This window comes from Daktulosphaira vitifoliae, unplaced genomic scaffold (genome assembly GCF_025091365.1).
Source record: "Daktulosphaira vitifoliae isolate Bord-2020 unplaced genomic scaffold, ASM2509136v1 Scaffold_4, whole genome shotgun sequence".
NCBI classification, from domain to species: domain Eukaryota; kingdom Metazoa; phylum Arthropoda; class Insecta; order Hemiptera; family Phylloxeridae; genus Daktulosphaira; species Daktulosphaira vitifoliae.
Genome location: NW_026099575.1, coordinates 3,842,861 through 3,862,790, shown reverse-complemented (window position 1 = coordinate 3,862,790; position 19,930 = coordinate 3,842,861). Strand labels below are relative to the sequence as shown.

Genomic DNA, 19,930 nt, shown 5'->3' with positions numbered 1-19,930 from the left:
TCATGTTTGAAAACTTGATTACTATATTTTCATAATCAAATATCAAATATTAATACTAAAAAATTACAGTAATAATTTTAAAGTTTTTCAATTATTGGGTTCTGATGAGGTTTGTTAAATCAATTGAACCAAGTGTGTATTTTATTTTAATTGTTATACAAAACGTATTTTTTGTTTCCATTACAAAATTTTAGGATTCAACTTATAAAAATAAATTTTTTGATAGTGTTATCATGTTAAAATATATTTAATCTATTTCAATAACTATACTACTCTTCATCATTATTTTAGTTCTTAACTTTATTTATGTCGATGTGATTAATCACAGCAAATAATTTTCAAAATAAATAAATTTTTTTATAATTTTAAGTATAGTGATTAAATAAAACATACATAAATAAATAATTATTGACTAGAAAAAAAGTTTGTACGAAACAATAATATTCTAAAATGTTAAAACTAGCATTCTATAAAAATGTTCAGATCAATATTCAGATTAGTAATTTAACTCAAATTTTGTGAAAATAAAAATATACTATTATTAGGTATATTAATTGTAATACATGAAGGTTTGCAAAAACAGTTAAATGTCTTGTCGTAATATACCCAATGCTTTGCATTACGCATCTTACATTTACCAATGAAAAATGTATAATCTGTATTTTTAATTACTTGTAAACAAACAAATAACTTATCTGTCATAACATGTACACTGTTCAACACAATTTCTTATTATTTATATAGATTTTAATTTATCAATTGTTAAATATGCTATCTTAATATAATAATCATGTAATGTATAATTAAATACAATACACTAAAAAGATCACTAAAAGCGCTGACAACAATATCCCTGGATTGGGGGTACTATCATTCACTATAAAAAGCACTGAAATCCTTTCAGATCAGAGTTCGCTTTCACCGAATTCAAATAAGAAACAATTATTAGTCACAACCCCGTGTTGTTGTCGGCTATCTTTTTTTGCGTTTTGATTGCATTTATTAAATTAATATCTTAAAGTGTTAATTTTGACTGGTTGGTTAAAATATTATACATAATCACGTTATATGGTATTCGTGGACTCGCTTTGCCGTCTCGTTGCTTCTTAGATATTAAAAACCAGACAAAACTCTATTATACTTCAATTAGAGGTACTGCGTTTATTATTTTTATGTCTACTTGTCTTTGTCGTTCTAAACCCTCTCGAATCACACGACCCGATAGAACCACAACATCAGGTTCTCACCATATACAGCCCAATCCCAAATTCTTTATTTTTATTTTATTAATTTTGGTTATTTAATTTATAACTGGCTTTTTTTTTAATTAAAACTATCTATTTTTGAAATAAATAAATAACGGGACTTTATTTAATAAATAACATTATTATCTATAGTAAAAGTATATAACATAATTATTATAACTGTTTATGATTTGTTAGTCTTACGTTTTTACAAATAAGTGACTAGATATTACACTCATTTTTCAATAGATGCAAATAACGTTACAATATTATATTAGTCACAGTAAAAAATAATCTTATTAATGCCAGCGACAATAATATGTTGCTAATATTTACAGATAAATATGATGATATAAAAAGAGAAAAATGTTAAACAATACGGTTATAAATGAACAATTATATTGACACATTATCATTAAAAAATAATAATCAGAATCTTTATTGATTGGTCTTTATTTTAATTTTCGGTCATGACCATGTTCATCAAACGCTTGAAACTTCCGCTTTGGTGGATTTCGTCAGTAGAAACATAATCATGCTGCAAACGTTAAAAAAAACTTTATTATTATATTTAAATAAAAATTTTAAAAATATATGGAAACTTACGTTTGGATGTGGTGCAGTAGGGTGAGGTTGTGGAGAAGAGCGCTGAAATAAAAATATATAAATAATATAGTACAATACACACTTAATAACTAAGAGTGTTGATTATTTTTATTATAAATTTAATTTGTAACAAATGGTAATGGTAAGTACAATCTATTACGTTATGAGTTCAAATTTAACTTACTCCTGGATTTGGATGATGTGGCGCAGACAATCGCTGAAATAAAAAACCGAAACACACGAATGAAAAAAACTATTATCATACGAAAATTGCAAACATACGTTTTGTTACATCTTATAAACGCGATTTGAATTACTCACGTTATGACTGTAGTTGCTGTTAACAGTTGCTTTCTGTAAAATGTTCATTATGTATACCTTTTTTATTTTCATTCTTAGAACAATAGTATTTTACATACCTTGACAGATCCCTGGACAGGAGAGTATGCTTTCTGAATAGGAATAATGACTTCACGGTGATCGTGACTGCCATGTTCCGTTTCTTGAATTGCCCTGTATGTTTCGGACTTGGCCGGGTCGAACTGCACTGTCTTCTTGTACCTAAAGGTCCGGGTCAGAAAAGGGGAAAGTTCAGAAAGGGAAGGTGTTAGTAAAGAGATGTATGATAAAGAATATAATTAAGTTTAATTAGAAAGAAAAAAGAAAAACTGAAGAAGTGTTAGATTTGCTTTTTTTTATATTACAGTATGGTTAGTAAGTTTTTGTACATAGGATTGGTGCTGGATTAATAACGGAAATTACTGGGAATGGTTTGGATGTTTCAGTTTGGTTTTGTGTTCCAGGAAGGAAAGGTCAAAGAAAATACTAAGATTAGATATGCAGTACGAGTTCTTTGGTAATAAATTAAGCAAGAATAATATGTCGATGTCTAAATGTGTATTGTTATTGAGTGACGTGTACGACCTATTTACTTTTGTATTCAATTGTGATTAATGCATTTTTAATTTAATGAAATATTTCTAAGTTAAAAATATTTAAAAAAAGATCATGAATCATGCCGCCAGTGCTCTTACTCAAAATAAAAATGCATTTAATATGTTTTCTTACTATTTGTTGCGCATGCTCATGCTAATAATTTACCTAAAGCGACCATATTTATCTTCTTCGTCTTTCCTAAACATATATGACATTATAACAAAATGATTGCGTTGTGTCTATATATATGTATGTGTGTGTGTAATATATGTTGATAATATCTAATGAATATCTACAGTTCACTATTTAATTTTTTTCTATTACTGCAATCCTCGTATCATGTAAAAAAAACTACTTAACCGTCAAATAGTTAGTAGGCGTCCGACGTTCATTTAGGTCAAACAATATAAAAATAGAGGTACTGAGAGCATAGAGAGCGTGATTCATTGGGTCAGATCTCTCTACAGTCTCAGAGTATTTATAGACTAGCAATCCCTCCGTAATGTGTAAACATAACCCTTGAATACATTATTTTTTCGAAATTAACGATCTTGTTTTTTTGATTGTCTAAGGTTACTGTAAATCAAGGTCAAAGTTTTTTAGTGACTAGGTCGTACCAGCCTAACAAATAAACTGTGTGTAAAGTTGTATTGACAAATGTGAAAAAATCATTTATATCTAACTCAACTGTGACTATTTTTTATTTATTAAAACTTTTTTAAGATATAATGATATTTGACTTACGGAGTGTATCCGGTTTGCGTTTTGATTGAGTTGGCGATATTTTCATCAGAGTATAAACCAATTGGAGTGTTGAATTGCGAGTGTACAAACTGTAATTAATAAAAGAAACAATTATAATACAAACGGCTAGTTAAATAAATTATAAAAACATTCGTTTTTTATTTAAAATGAAATACAGAAAACACATTTGCATCAAAAAAAGTATTAAGCTGACATTTTTATTTTCACAGGAGCATTAACTATCCTGGCGTATAATTAAAAAAATTAATCAATTAATTAAGAAACTAATAAATTTCCAAAGAGGATATGAATTTCTATCAACTTAACATTGTGTTGAAGTTTCTTGGCATCATGTTTTATTATCAGTAATTTGATCTTCCTTAAAATAAGCGCGACTTTTTATTTATTATTACCAATAATAGTTCACATGGTTAACGTAAACATCCACAATATGCACAAAAAATTGTTATAATCAAATATTTCAAGTATAAAATAGTTAAAAAAATTGTTTGAAATTTTCAAAAAAAAAAAACTAATGAATAATTCTGCACTTTTTGTATGAAAGTATCTGATGAATATTTAGTAATTAATAAATTGGAATAATTTTTTTTGACCGAATATTTGCGATATTTTGTCAATTTTCAAAGCATAATTACAGTTATAGTTAATTTTCTGATGACTTAATAAAAAGGACGTCACAAAAAAATACAAATCAATTTATCGTAAATGAGTTTTAACCTGTCTACCAGGTCTTGACTTGGATTCCTCATTGTTTATCCGATGCAACACATTATCCGTAGCCTGACAAATAAAATCTTGTTATTGACACATAATTTTTCTAGACGCGCTAAATGTTTTATTACTTAAATATCAACTATACCTTTTGTTTTCTCAGCGTATCCATTGGTTGTTCGTGCCACGACGGATGTCCTCTCATCATAGGGTTTGGGTGATGACGCAAATACGATTCAGCCTTTGGCTGATCTCTTTTGGCCTTGGCCCCCGGCAACACTAATGGATTTGTCCTGTACGGCTGTAAAAAAACAACAGATTATTCTAACTATATTGAGTAGATAATAATATTCTACGTGTTCGTTGTGTTGAATATTTCTACACCAGTCTATTGTACCAAACAAAACACTTATAAAATTTTGTAAATAATACCTCTTAATGAAACATTTTTATCCTATTTCACCATTTAACTTACCCATAACAACGCGTTTTCAGGCTCATATACATTAGGTTCTGGTTCAGTGTGTGATAGCATCATCTTGATAGGTTTTTGTGTGTTGAACGATTTAACGCGATAAAAAATCTCTCACTTGAGACGGTTGCCGGGTAGCTTTCGGTTTCTACAGTTGCCCTATGACTGCGAGCTTTTGCCCAGTCGGCGCGCGTTGTTAAAACGGTTTGTGCACAAGGATTCGCCCACGCTCTTTGGCAGACTCCGGGATACACTTATACGTGAGGGTCTTCTAAATTTAACAATACAACCCAAACATTTTTCCATGGACCAATAGCACTACGTATACACTATATGTTTTGCGAACTTTGTTTAATATGATACCACTCTTATTTTTGCAATATTTCTGTTGTTTTTACTTATTGTCATTATATAATCAAACGGCGGTGGGCGTTAATGAAAAAAAATGTGTTATTACAATTTTATCTAAACAAAATTATTTTCTAATAATAAAATAACCCTTGACACGTATTTTCACGATTGGTAGAAATATAAATCAAAACCAATGTTTTTTTGTTGTTAAAATTTGAATAAACATTATTAATTGACAATAACATAGTTGTCTTAATATAACCTAGTATCAAAATTTAAAAGGCCAATAAACGATTATGTCATTATACAGAACGTATGAATAAAATTTAAAAGTTCCAACATCAATATTTATTTAACAATTATTTATATTATTATACTTAATTTTAATACATCTTTTGATTGGGAACATCAGAACACTAAGTTGCCAGTTGCATTTTTTATCACTTTCTATTTCACAAACACTTTCATATATATATATATATATATATATATATGGCAAAATTTGAAGAAAAATAATAGTGTTACTAACGATAAATATTTATAAAAATTGAATTCGCTAATTAGCTAGTTTAAATAATTTAATGCATTAATATTTAGCAAGCATTTTGCAAAAACATATTAAAATAGTATAAACATTTTAGAAATATTATGACACATTAACCATTTTTATTTTACATATTTCTGATTTTATTATTAATATATATTTTATAGTTTTATCTTAAGATTATTTTTAAATAATTAAATGATATTTAAAAAGTGACAGATCTCTAAAAGCCGATTGAGTATTTTTTCGTTATGTAATCGTTTATATACTTAGGTAGGGTTCCTGGAAAAGCATAACAACATTATATATCGACATTTATTCATTAAAATACTTGGCTAAAGAACTCTTCAAATCATTTTGATAACCGAAAAATAGTTTTTTTTTATTACAAATAAATAATTAAGGTCATATAAATTTTTGTTAAGCCTCAAGATATTCAACATTGGCACTGTTCATAGAATTGGAAAGCCTGACCTTCAAATAACTTTTTGTAATGAAATTATTTTTAATGTTTGTATTTTTATTTTTTATTTTTGAGTATAAGTATGTGTTATTAAGCTATGTCAGAAAATTACATTTTAATTTTAAAAATCTAATAGGAAGCACAATACTATTATTACAGACATTTTTTTCTGATATAAAGTAGACGTAAACTAGAAAATATTTTTTATTAATTTAATTGTATACATACAAATATTATCAGGGTTTATCGGGCGGAGTATATTTTATTAAGTGAAATTACACTAATCACAAATGACCAAAAGTGTACAAGTCAATGTCATTATTAATTTCACAGTCTTAATTTTTATCACGTTGAAAGAAATCAACCGAAAATTAACAGCAAAAGTTTAGTCTTGTACCAGTGTTTTATAAATATCACAAGAGCGTGCTTTTGGTTAACATCCAATATTGTGAAATAATATATATTTCGCGATTATTTTTGAGTTTTAAAGTTCTTCCGCGCCTAAAATATTACACATTGTGATATTTCATTGAATTATTTAGCCCAAGGCTTATAATTAGTGATGAAATATACAAAACTGCTGGATCACTAAGATACTTATTTTCATAACTAATGCAACACTTTTCAAGAATATCAGACAAAAAAGAAATATCACAAAAATAAAGTTTAGTGTTTTTATCTTCACTAAATTGTGTCCGTAAAACATTTTTACGGATCTGCATTTTTATGTCATAAAAAAAATATCTATTGAAAATTAAGGTAAGTGCTTCTGATATATTCTGATATATAAAACTATTTTTCACATTAGTTTCATTATTTTTTAAATTTACAATTATTATTTTTCATAGTTTAATTGTTACGAATTTAAATATAAAGATAATTTCATTCGTTAAAATTAACTTTTTATATTTTTATTAAAAAGTTTTAATTTCATTTTTTAATACATTGGCCAATTTTAAGCAAACATAAATAATATCATATGAGCTGTTATATAAAAAATATTTATCGATTTCGTTATAGTTTAAAATTAACACAATGGTCTTATTGGTCATTCAATTTGATTGATTAAATTTACAAAATTATAAAGTTATTTATAAATAATACGATTTGAATAAAAATCATTTTATAAAAATGGATGAAATATTAGTTAAAATAAGATATTGAATTTGGAAACAATTCAATTCAAAATACATTTTTTTAACTATTTTAGTATGAAGAAAGGTACAAGTCCATTATTAACAATTATTTTATTTTATTTACTTTATTTTTATTTTATTTTATAAACAATATATTTTAAAATAACATTTACTTTTATGTATATAACAAAAACCTTCTTTTTCCTTACATTTTTTTTCTCGATATTTGGGGTTGGTAATAATATATAATATATTGCAATTGACTTAATAACAATTAAAATAATTAATAACAATAAAATGATTCTTTCAATTTTTATTGACATCAATAGTATTTTTTTATAATTTCAATGAAACACTGTGGACCAGCATAGAAGCAATTAGAAAGAGTCTAACTGAAAAGGTCTAGTTTTCCTCATGTTTAGACCTAATTGTTTGATCATACATGTACTTAACCAATAATTATATGAAGAAAAAAAAAACAAAACATTAAGAAAAACTTTAAAGTTGTATAATCACTTCAATTTGGATCATACCTTATAAATGAGACTTACATTAGTTTCTAATGTAATTTACCAATATCTCTAAAGTATCACTACACAATTAAAATGAAAAAAAGTTATAAGGTTCATAACATAATTTTATGTAAGAAATCATTACAAACTTGTTTTCAGTATTTTTTACAATAACTTCTCTTCCGGTTAATTTGTCAATTTTGTATATAAGAATATACTATTCTAATAATAGACTTCTACCTTTACTCATCACTAAAATTTATTTACAAATTACCAACGTAATTTCGATTTATGTATGTTCATTATTTTATTTTTACAGGAGCGTGACAGATGTTAACTTAAGTAAACAAACATATTTAGTATGTTAATGTTTAGTCGACATTCATTTTTAAAAATTGCCAAGAGTATTTATGCAAAAAGTTGAAGTTTATTTTTAAATCAGCATACCTTCAGGGGCTAAATACATTATTTGGCTAATATTATATTTTTGCTAAATTTTATTTACAACATAAATGAAAATACTATGAAATATGGTACACAAATCACAGACTTAATTTAAAAAATTTATACCACATAAAAGATAAGTAATAGAAATTTGTAATTGTTTTAAACTACTTCGGGTGTTTAGAACTTCGAAATATCCATCTACAAGGTGATTCTTTTAACGCTAACCATTCGATTTCTCTTAAAATAATAATTTTTTTTTTGGATTTTGTAAGCTTTACATTTATACCCGTGAATATGTTATAAAATAATTTTGAGATCCATCTCTTATAATTTATAGGGGTGTCAACTTTATTATTTTAATGGCAACATACATATTAAACTAGCTTATCAAACAAAAAATTACATAAAGAAGAAAATAACTGGCCAATAACAACTTTTGGACAACTACCTTGGAAGTATTTAGCATGAAAATATAGACTGGAGGTGCAGCGCGCATGTTGTTATTTTTATCACTAGTCATTTCCCAGCCGTACTCTTCATGTTGTCTAGATATAAAAATGAGAATAACTTCCGAAGTACCAAAAGTTGTTTTTGACCAGTCATTTTCATAATTAAACTATTTTCTATTTTACAACATAGTTAAATATATATGTTGCTATTTAAAAAAATTAAGTTGACACCCATATAATATATAAGAGATAAACATACAAAATATTTTATAAAAGATAAATGAATATTTATGTATGAAACTAATAAAATCCAAAAAAATGTTTTCCAAAAATGTAATATTTTTTAAAGAAAATGAGTAGCTAGCGTTAAAAGAAACACCTTGTAGATGTAAAGCAAAAAAATAATATAATTTTTTTATTATGATAAATTAAAAAAAAGTTTAACAATAACTTGCGTTAACACTACTAGTACGTAGAACAATAGGTGAAACTTAAGGAATCAGAATCATAATCAAATACAAAAAATAAACAATTTATTTATACATTAATAAAGTAAATATTAAATACTACGTCACCAAATTTCCGTAAAACTATTTTTTATGCCAATTTTCTACTAGACGTTCATATATGCAATAGGAATACTTTATTTTAGAAAACCATTAACTGCATAATACAATTGGACGATCGACAAAAAAAAGAATTTTGATAAATGGAAAACCGATACAATATTTAATTTTGTGATACATGTCATTCAGAGTTTATTTTTGAACAACATCCTTAGTTTTTCTAAAATTAAAGGGAATTTATATTTTACCTTGGACCTTGTTGCTAAAAATAGTTTACACGTCAACTTAAAAATAAACTTATAAACACCATTTTTAATGTTTATTCACCTTCATAACAATAAAAGTCTCAGTTCCAGTTTATGAAAAGGTGGTGTCATAAGACGCGTATATGATTGACAGGTGATAATACAGATTGAAATATATCATTGTTTTTTAATTGAAATTTCAAATCTTAATTTTTAGTATTAATATATAAAAGGAGATAAAACAAGATTTTTTGTTGCCATTTTTATTTAAGTAATAAAAATAAACAAGTATTTTAGGCGTCCTCGGCGCCTTTTTAATGCCGCAAAATATAGTCAATAGTAAATTATTTTGAACTAAAAAAATTCCCGGTATTTACACAGATATTAAGTTTATTTTTCTAATTAAAACTACCAACTTACTTGTTCCTCAATAGTAGGGTCATTGGATTCTTCATTACCACTGTAATCGATTAATGCTGGCGGAAAACGACAAAAATTGTTAACTTGTGATTGTGCAGTTCGTTCATAACCATAATTTCCATTTATTGGTGTGCATATTGGCGACGGAGTAAAACGTTTTATTTCTGGTATCAAAGGGTTGGGGCTAGGTACAAAATTTGGAGCTTCCCTACAAAAGAAAATTCAATTAATTCAAAAACTAGTATTTAGAGTAGAGTTTAATTTATACTTTGTTAATTTTTTACTAACACAGCAATTCCAAAAAAATATAATTACTTTTTACTTAAAACATTGTGAAAATATTATTTATTACTAAAATATGATTTTTTTTTTACAGTTCTATGTAGTTTAAAGTTCCACTTCAAAATTCATTAATTTTCAATTTATTTTATAATAACTGTAGATTATATTATAATAATTACTTAAAAATTTATTTTAATTATGAACATTAAAAACTTTTCAATTAAAATATAACATAATCATGTATAAACTAGACGTAATAAACAGTATTATTATTGTTAAGCAAACATAAAACCAAAACATTGTCCAGATAATTTTAATTAAAAAATACTACATTAAATAGATAACAGATTCTTTAAATATAAATGTAAAAACTTTGACATAACAAATTGTAAATAATTTATCAAATATTTATTTAAATGATAAGTTTTAACCTTTGGATGACAAGGGTAATTTTTTCTGCATTGCCAAATAAGTTTTGGGCATCTATATGTCTTAAATCTCTTGCATCATAGTCTTCAACTTTTTTAATAATGTCTCCAACTCTAAGCTTTTGGTCACATACTGTTCCAGCGTACACCTGAAACAATAAAGACATTAAACTTTAAATTATAGACAATAGATATTTTTAGGGTAAATAGTTGTGTGTTCTCGATATATGTTATCACTAGGTTAGAAATGTTGTTTTCAACAAAATTGTACAGAATAAAGCGAAATAACATTTATTGTACTATAAACTTCAAAATTATTTATTAATATTGTTTAAATAAAACTGATATTTGATTCATATAATCTAAAGTTTTTTTTTAATCATTTTTAAAGAAATACTAATGTGTTAGTCTGAAATATTATTTCCATGAAAATTAATTACATTAACAATCCCATTATATTAATATTTAATAAATTATGATAAATATAAATGATTTAAATTTTGGGTACTTATCAAATTTTAGCTTAGAAGATATTAGTATTACTATGTGTATTTTTTTTGTGTTTGTTGCCACTTTTTCTCAGCTCTCACCGAACCGATTTCTTTCAACGATACGTCAAAAGATCACAAATCGTATCTAGTCAAAGACATTACCCTAAAAAATTGAAAAAATTTCCCTCGTTCTCCCTAAACAGGTGAAATCTCTAAAAAAATTAACAAATTTAAAAATCGCTAATTTTTGACATTTTTTCAATTTTTTTTACTTAAAACTGCCATAATATTTTTAAAAATAACCAAATCAATATAATTTTTTTTCTTTATAGATGCATGATGTCTTTACCTTTTATTTGGTATATTTTTTTTTATAAACTGACCCTTTACCTGCCCACAGGGGGAGATTTAAAATAACAACTTTTTCAACTTAACTTTTGAAAGTGTTCCGGAAAATCTGACACTTTTATATATATCTTAAATTAAAGCTAATGTACTATACTTTATAAAATTTCGGAGTTTATTTTGTCTTCATGGTGAAAATGGCTACCGAATGCTATAACTTATTGAAAAGTGTACGGATTAACACATTTTTTTTATGAGAAATAATATTTATATCCCTTTTTCATTCGACTTACTTTATCTTAATCGGGATATTAATAAGGAAATAGCAGATCATGTAGCTTTTGGAATAATCCACCAATTTTAAAATAATCCACCATTTTAAAATTAAACACTATCTAAAGATATGCATGAAGGCGTTTTTTTTTATAGTGATTTTAATCACTGTCAGATATCATTATACTTGACCCAGTATGCCACGTCACCATTTTGTTGCGACTCCCTGTGCGTGGTTTTTTATATTGGAGTCTTTTTGTAAAAATATTTTCTATACCTAACTTTTTAAAAGCTAATGATTCTATATTCCTACAAATCTGACATTTTTGGTTTTGTATTATATACAGTGTTCAGTAAGTAAGGAAACAGGTAAATTGTTACAAATAATGAAAACAATAGAAATTCCTTTCCTTACTTACTGAACCCCCTATATAATCTTGCAGTAGTATAGTCAGAATTTTTGCTTGGGAAACTAAAGATATTTTTTTTTTGTTTGACATATAGTCTCATTAACGCTAAAGCTATACATTATTAATAGTAATAATTGTCCAATGGGGAGCTATAGTACCTTTAGCCTCCCCTTAGCTATACCACTAGATAAGTTATAGTAGGGTAATATTTTTAAAGGATAGAGTTAAATAATATATATATATAACAATTAAGTTTCAATAATAGTTGAGAATATCATACGATTATAAGAAACTAGCTTGGTGTTTTAAATCTTTCATTGTTGCACTACATTCTAAGGCATTTAAAATTTAGTGGGTAAAATTTGTTAAAGGTATGTGCCCTTGAACGAAATGTAATCTTGTGGATGTTTCTTAGTACATAACAATTGTTATAACGTGCCTTAATAAATAAGAAAAAAAAATGTTTTCAATGAAAAACATTATAAGTAAAATAGTTTTTCTCTGAAATAATTAAAAATGTTTTTCATTTGTATTATTCAATATAAAATGTAGATAAACTAAATTTATCATAATACTAAGCATGGAAAAATGTTTGGGCTACCAATACCGTGAAATGTTTGCATTAATTGGCCTAACTTGATAAATAATAAAACCACAAAAAATTCATCATTAAATAGCAAAAAGAAGTCTATATTATAAAGTTTATTCATAAAACTTTAACATAACAATTAGTACTTAAATAAATTAGATACAATATGAAACAAAATAAATTATTAAAACAGTTGGACTCATGTCATATAGTTAACATTATGTACTATGATATTTTTAATTGTTTAGTTTTTGGCAGTAGTACGTTTTAAAATGATATATCTTCAAGAAATATTGACATTTAAATTATTAAACATTTTGTAACATATATACAGATCTTTGACGGCCCTATTGAAAAGAAGTTTCTTTAAAAGAAAGCATTTGTATCAAATTTTAATATTATTATTTTTTAAATATTAAAATAAAAAGATTGATTAATTTAGTTTAATAAATATATTAACTGAATCGTTAAATATTTATCAATTTAAAGTTAATTATTATTATGAGTAGATTATATTTTAAAGATAGCCCAAACAATATGTTACTTCATTTTCTTATATTTTGGGTTTACAATATTAACTTAAAAAAAAAAAAATTGCTATAAGTGGTACTTATTCGTCACAAAAGGCAACTATATATTATTTGTTTATTTTCAAATTTTTTTTAAATTGTTTTTTTAGTTTTACGAGTTAATTTTTTTTAAACTCATAATTTTTATCAAATTCGAGTGTTATACTTGAATTTCAACTTTTTATTTAATATGTAAACAATTCAAATCCAACAAAAAAATGCTCTTATAATTATTATTATTACCTTTGTGATGACTAATGGTGTATTGAGATCAGCACCTCCTGCTAAACGGATTCCCCATGGCTGGGTTGTGCTGTTTCTGGACAACGACACTGTCCATGTACTTGGTTTTTTAGAACTCATTGTTCTACGCGTGCGGCTAATGGCTTACACGTCACCAAGACGTTAAAACATAAATTTAACCGATGACAAAAGCGCGACAAAACACTAGAAATTTAGTACTGTTTTTAAATTTAAAAGAAAATGTTACAAGACAATAACAATTTTAACGATTAGTGTGCGTGGATTAGTGATAGACCGCGACAGGTTGCAAATAGCAGCTGTGCCACTGTATATTATACACAAAGCTCACAGTCACCAGATGCTAGGAGGACACTTGTCGAACGATAACCGACGAGTTCAGTATTTTATATACCTATATGAAATATAGGTTTGTGTGTATACAACAGAGAAGAAAGTCTATGAAAAAAAGTTCATCAAAACAAATACACCGTCGGAGCTCGCACTAAACAATTTACTGTAATATACAACGTATGGCTGATGTGAGCTTGCAAACTATTAGGTCGTACAACATGTATATTAGGTGGGATCTGAGCCAAAACAGTGCGCATCTACTGTGTAATTAAAAAGAATACAATCGAACTACAACGATCATGTAAACTAATATTAATTACAAAAATCATACTGTTATTGGTATTATATACTTTTATCGTTAATTATAAAATTATTGTGCAAATATAAATTTTAGACTTTTTAATCGCAATGAAAAGAGAAAAGAGTCTCCCAAATTTTTGGCGATCACCATAGCAGATTTTTTATTTGGCTGATCCATTTTGGATTTTCGCCATAAAATCTGCATTATTTCATAATTAATAGTTACGCTCCATAAAATTCATAGCTAAATGCCTAATGCTGACTGCTTTACCGATTTATCCATGTCTTCAGTTTTATGCTGAAGTTTCGAACTCGTTGCCAAGTTCATTTTTGGAATGATAGTTTTAGGTAGATCTATCAATATAAATTGACATAATATAGATTGTTGGTGAGTCAGTAATTTCGGTTGGGTGACTCATCCCCCACGGATGAAATTTATTTCGAAATCGTATTTTAAATATTTCTGTAATAGATGTATAATAGAAACGTTTAAAAATATTTTAGAAATTTAAAAAATTTAAGGCACCCTAAATTAATTTTTATGTGCAGTCAGATCGTAATCAAAGAAAATTAAAAAAAATAATATAATAATTGATGTAACTAAGATTAATAGAATTTATTCCTTATATACATCTAATATGTGTAGCTTTAATTTTATTACTTATCAAGTATTGCCAAGGAAATCTAATTATTGGTTTTATATTTGTAGTTATTTTTTAAATAATATTACTCACAAGTGAACGATAATTTTACTATGCAATATATATTTTTAGGATTTATTTATTTTGTATTATACAAATTTTTTAAATTATTAGCACATTTTAAAGAGTTGCAATATAAGAAAACTTGTAGTATCCATTTGAATCTGTTGTATATCTCTGTGATAGATGAAGTTGTTTAAGATGTACAGTTCCAAAATTAAAGTCACCAAATATCTGTAAAAGTTACAAACTATTAAAATAATATTATCGATTACATTAATAATAATTGTTGTATCATTTTAGATATTTATAATATATCATAATAATAAATTTAAAAAATGAATGATTGAAAATCGGAAGTTTTTCTAATAGCTTTGTTGTATATACATTTTGTAATATCAAAAAAATAACTGATCTAAGTACAAAGGGGATTATAAATTTTTATGAATATTGTAAACCAATAAGTATGATTATAAGTTATATAGTGTATAATATTACCAATATGATCTTATATTATTGTAATAAAAAAAGGTGTGAAATATAATATAAGCTAAAATATAAATTGAGATAAATACTCTTCAAATAACTAATAAAAAGATAGTAGTTGTTCTTTAATATTGTGCATTTTCGAACATTTTAAATGTTCTCTTAAAGAGAAGTTGAAGTAGAATTGAAACTTTTTTACTTTAAATTAAAAATATATTTTAGTGGGTATTATTAAACTTGATAGTATTTGGTGAAATTTACTTGAACAATTTGTGTTGCATCAAAAGTAGACCTTGTTTTATTTTTGTAATTGTTTTTTGAGGTATTTTCATCAAAATTGGTCTTCATTAAGGTAACATGAAGTTTTACATTATCATTCCTGGGTTTTTGAGCTAAATCTAATGAAAAAAATATTGTATATAGAGTAAACAAACTTGTTATCATAAAAAAAAATGTACCAGATTTTGAAAAGAATGATTGTATTTCATTAGCTAAAGATTGTAACTCAGGATTATGAACTTTTGCATACAAGATGTTGACATCAGATGGATCATCATTCATGTAATCAAGTCCTTGAATTGAAATATCTAAAGTGTTTAGGTTCTTGGGTCTAAAATTAAAAACAAAGTTATAATATCAAATATTAAAACTGTTCTTTCTAAAATTTACATTTATAATTCTTATTTCAAAAATTTTAGTTATTTTAGAACAACTTAAATTAATACAAATAAGACGGAATTAGATTTTTTTGAGATAGGCTAATAAACCGATTAATTATAGTAGAATGCATGCTGATTATGCTTAGCTACAATTTTAATTATTTTTACATAATTTCTTTTCTCTAAATATAAAGATTATATAAATCTTAAATCATACATACCTTAGAATAGATTTCTCCAACTCCTTTGTTAGTAAAACAGTTTTATTTATTTCTGAACGATTACAAAGAATAAAACAAGTAATTGTTAAATGAAGCTTTAATTCTTCATTAAACAATGACTCTGATACTCCACGACAATTTTGACAATTTTCAAGAACTTTTTCCTTTAAAAACAGCTTTATAATATAAATTTCAAAAATATTTATACTATGTATAATGCATACCTTAAATGTTAAATAATTTTTAACAACAGCTTCATTCAGCATAGGAAATGATATGAAATGAGTTATACTTTGTCTAGATCTTCCTCTTTTTACAATAGATTCAATTCTAGATTTAGCAGCTATAACATGAGATCTTTCTTTCCCTTGTATTACTATATAAAAAATATTATTCATTAGTTTTGTTTTATAAATAATAATATGAATATAATAACTTACTAATAATTTCATTTTGTTTTGGAATTTTAATTCTTGCACATGTTTGACTCTCAATACTTTTAAGAGTTTCTCTATTTTTGCCAATAATCAATCCATAAAATGTACTAAAAATAAAAACAATATAATAGTATGTTATGATTTACTAATTGTGAAAAAATTTTATTGTTGATTAAACAAATTTTAATAATTCTATTTTTATTAAATATTTTAAGTGGTAAAAATTTGTTTTAAACAATATTTTAACAAAATAGATCTTGCAAATATTAAAAATTATTTCTGTTCATTATATAGATGAATATTAAATTTGAGTAGGTATTCATTTAAAGAATTTTGACTAAGGGCTTAAATTCTAGATTCACATAACAAAGGAAATTTTTATCATTTAACTTTAAGTAATTTTATTAAACTTAAAATTTGAATATTATACTAAATGCAGCAAAATTTAACAGCTAAACCTTAAAAAAAAATAATGACTTGATTATATTATATATTTTAGTTTTTTGTATAATGAATATAAAATCAATTTCTAATTAAGAACCTAGAAGAAGGTAATTTTTATAATATATGTGCCAAGTTAGATAAAAAATAAAGAAGAGAAATAATAACTTAGGAATTTCTAATTTTGATATATAATTATCGCCATCGTTGTATATATTGGCATCATCATTATCTTCATCATAATCTAAAAAAAAATACAAAAATTTAGTACTTATTCTAATGATTTATAATCTATATATTTTTATTTATCAAAATTTAAACTATTTATTTAATAGTATTTGAAATTTAGATTTTTATGACAAATTAAATTTAAGAAAATTAATATTAATTAATTATATTGAATTGGAAATGCAAATTAATGAAAAATTTTCTTAGTAAAGTAACATTTAAATTTTTTAGAACATTTATCTACCATAGATTTAACAAACTTGTACTGAAATATTTTTTTAATAAAATTTGATTAATTATAACTATTATCAGAGTTTTGAGGTTTTTTTTTTAATCAAATCAATTTAATATTATGGTAACTAAATTTAAAACATTATTTTATTTAATAAAAAATGTGTAAGGCTCAAAAACCTCTAATTTGATACATTACTGTTTTAATTGCAACATACATATCTTAGAAGACATTATTATTATTTCTTAATTCTCTTTCTATACATATTTTTACTTAACACGTAAAGTTTTTCTGGAAATTTGAAGGAGCTAAACCCCTCTAAGCTCCTGTAAAGCTCAATATCTATTTTATAAAAAGAATTTCATGAATTTCATCATCAGTGTATTATTTTTAGTAATTATTAATGTGAATGAATTTTTTTTTAATAAAAAAATTCATTCTGAATGCGAAAACAATTGGTTTTTCAGTTCATTTTCTAAACATTGTATAAATAAAATTATAAATTTGATTTCATAAAATGTTTTTTTTTATTATTTTAGTTTTGTTATTCATTTTAAAAGTAAAGCCCAGGAATAAAAAGTGTAACTTTGAACATGAATTAATTTGTATTTGATTAAGGAATTTAAACTAATTCACTTTTAAGAAGAACTTTTCCATCACTGTTGATAACTCATAAGCTTTTTGTATTCATTTATTCATACCATCTGCTTCTATGTAAGGTGACAGATCACGATGATAATTGTTCTGGGTTTCAACTAATTCAGATGAAACAATATCTGCTGTATTGAGTCTATATTGACGTCCGTCTATTGTTAAAATATTTGTACGTAAAACATCCATTTCAGTGATTCATAGTTTTAACAGAACAAATATATTATAAGAATATCACAAGCATGTATTGCTTAAATTTGAGAATACGGAAAACGATATAAACTACATAAACTTTACTAAATAATGTGTTTTTTAAGCCAAAATACAGTACGACAAAGATAATGTTTTTTTAAATATTGAGTGATAACTAATTGTTATCAATGGTGTTTATCATTAAAGCTACAATTATTGCAGCTTTAATTATTAATGATTGTAGATGTACCTATATTTCCGTTAATTTTTTTTTCTATAACATCCCTAAATTGATAATGATTAGCAACGTTTGAATTTTTTAGTTAAACCTAATTTTTAGTTTATTTAAGTTTTCTTAAATAGCAATTCTGAATAAATAATTTTTAGTGAACCTCGTCTCGAAACATTGTCAAAAATTCAAATTACTATTGCCGGGTAGGTGCGTTTAAGTGCTACCAAACGTAATTTCCTCCGTTTTAATTTGCAAAATTAAGTTAATCTGACGGATTTCACCACATAGTTTTTAATATTAATTACAGTAAATTTTATAAGATTACTGAATATTTCTATACATATTCAGAAAACTTATGAAATTTATTATTTTTTTGAAATTATAATATTTTTTTTAAAATTAAATTTAGATTTTAAATTTAAATTTAGGCTGTATTGTATTGTTCTAGTGTCAACGGGTTCCGGAGATTGCCACGAACTGATGATGCCCCGACATTCATTTACTCAGACACTGTAAAAAAATCCTCCGAATACATTTACTCCGACAACAATTACTACGAATACCTGGTTACAAAAATTTGGATGTTACTACGACGACGAATACTCCGAATAGGACTATTAATTGATTGCTCCGAATGAAATTAGCTCCGAATATCGATTATTCGCGAAATCGATTAAAAAATTATCAAATTTCGGAGTAGATGAATATCGTAGCAATATATTATCTGATGGAAAAATATAACCCTTATCACTAATTAATAAATATTAATTAATATAATAAAATAGCGTTATAATTGATTACTGTCTATTAACGAATAATTATTACAATAAAGATCCCCGAAATGTATCCGACTTTTGATAAAATAGGTACATAAAGGTAACATAACTGGTGTGAGCCCTTAAATTTTTTTTTGGAGGGGAAAGAAGAGCGATTCCAATTTTCAGACGTAAAATCTTTTTTACCTCTCCTTATTAGTGCTTATTATAACATTGTAAGCACATTAATATTATAACATTCAATTAGTTTAGTTAAAAAATATAGAGGTACGTTTTTATGATGATAGTATTCGTTATTAAACAGATGCGTTTATAAAGATATTCGGTATCCCATTCTCTAAAACTGTCATTACAATTAGTTTCATATGAAATCAAACAAAAATATGATTTAATATCATTTCATTGTTCAAAGGTGGGTAACGAAATTAATTCAGTCCAGTTTGGATTTGACCGCAATCTGGAGAGACTTGAGGGGGCTTTGTCTCCTAAAATTCTGCCATAGACTATACCGAAAATGAATTAATTT

The 19,930-nt window shown here is 25.3% G+C and overlaps 2 protein-coding genes across 4 annotated transcripts; both read right to left on the bottom strand.

Moving 5' to 3' along the window:
• Nucleotides 1-1,349: 1,349 nt before the first annotated feature.
• Nucleotides 1,350-14,008, bottom strand: LOC126903678 (PDZ and LIM domain protein 3). 3 transcript variants are annotated; one of them, XM_050682048.1, is made up of 11 exons: nt 13,498-13,998; nt 10,581-10,726; nt 9,868-10,075; nt 4,411-4,563; nt 4,269-4,331; nt 3,531-3,619; nt 2,270-2,411; nt 2,172-2,204; nt 2,035-2,067; nt 1,851-1,892; nt 1,350-1,782 (listed from the first exon to the last, which is right to left on the bottom strand). In XM_050682048.1, the coding sequence occupies exons 1-11, from the start codon at nt 13,615-13,617 to the stop codon at nt 1,702-1,704; spliced, it is 1,110 nt and encodes a 369-aa protein (XP_050538005.1). In that variant the 5' UTR covers nt 13,618-13,998; the 3' UTR covers nt 1,350-1,701. The 3 variants fall into 3 exon arrangements, 2 of the variants coding, with proteins under 2 accessions (XP_050538005.1, XP_050538006.1); XR_007703570.1 differs by having other exon boundaries at nt 1,626-1,782; nt 2,133-2,204; nt 13,498-14,008; XM_050682049.1 differs by lacking the exon at nt 4,269-4,331 and having other exon boundaries at nt 13,498-14,008.
• An 877-nt stretch (nt 14,009-14,885) lies between these two features.
• LOC126903679 (activating signal cointegrator 1 complex subunit 1) lies at nt 14,886-18,525 on the bottom strand. The gene is made up of 8 exons (XM_050682051.1): nt 18,255-18,525; nt 17,262-17,337; nt 16,656-16,759; nt 16,440-16,591; nt 16,216-16,379; nt 15,794-15,945; nt 15,597-15,733; nt 14,886-15,083 (listed from the first exon to the last, which is right to left on the bottom strand). The coding sequence occupies exons 1-8, from the start codon at nt 18,391-18,393 to the stop codon at nt 14,970-14,972; spliced, it is 1,038 nt and encodes a 345-aa protein (XP_050538008.1). The 5' UTR covers nt 18,394-18,525; the 3' UTR covers nt 14,886-14,969.
• Between the last annotated feature and the right edge of the window lie 1,405 nt (nt 18,526-19,930).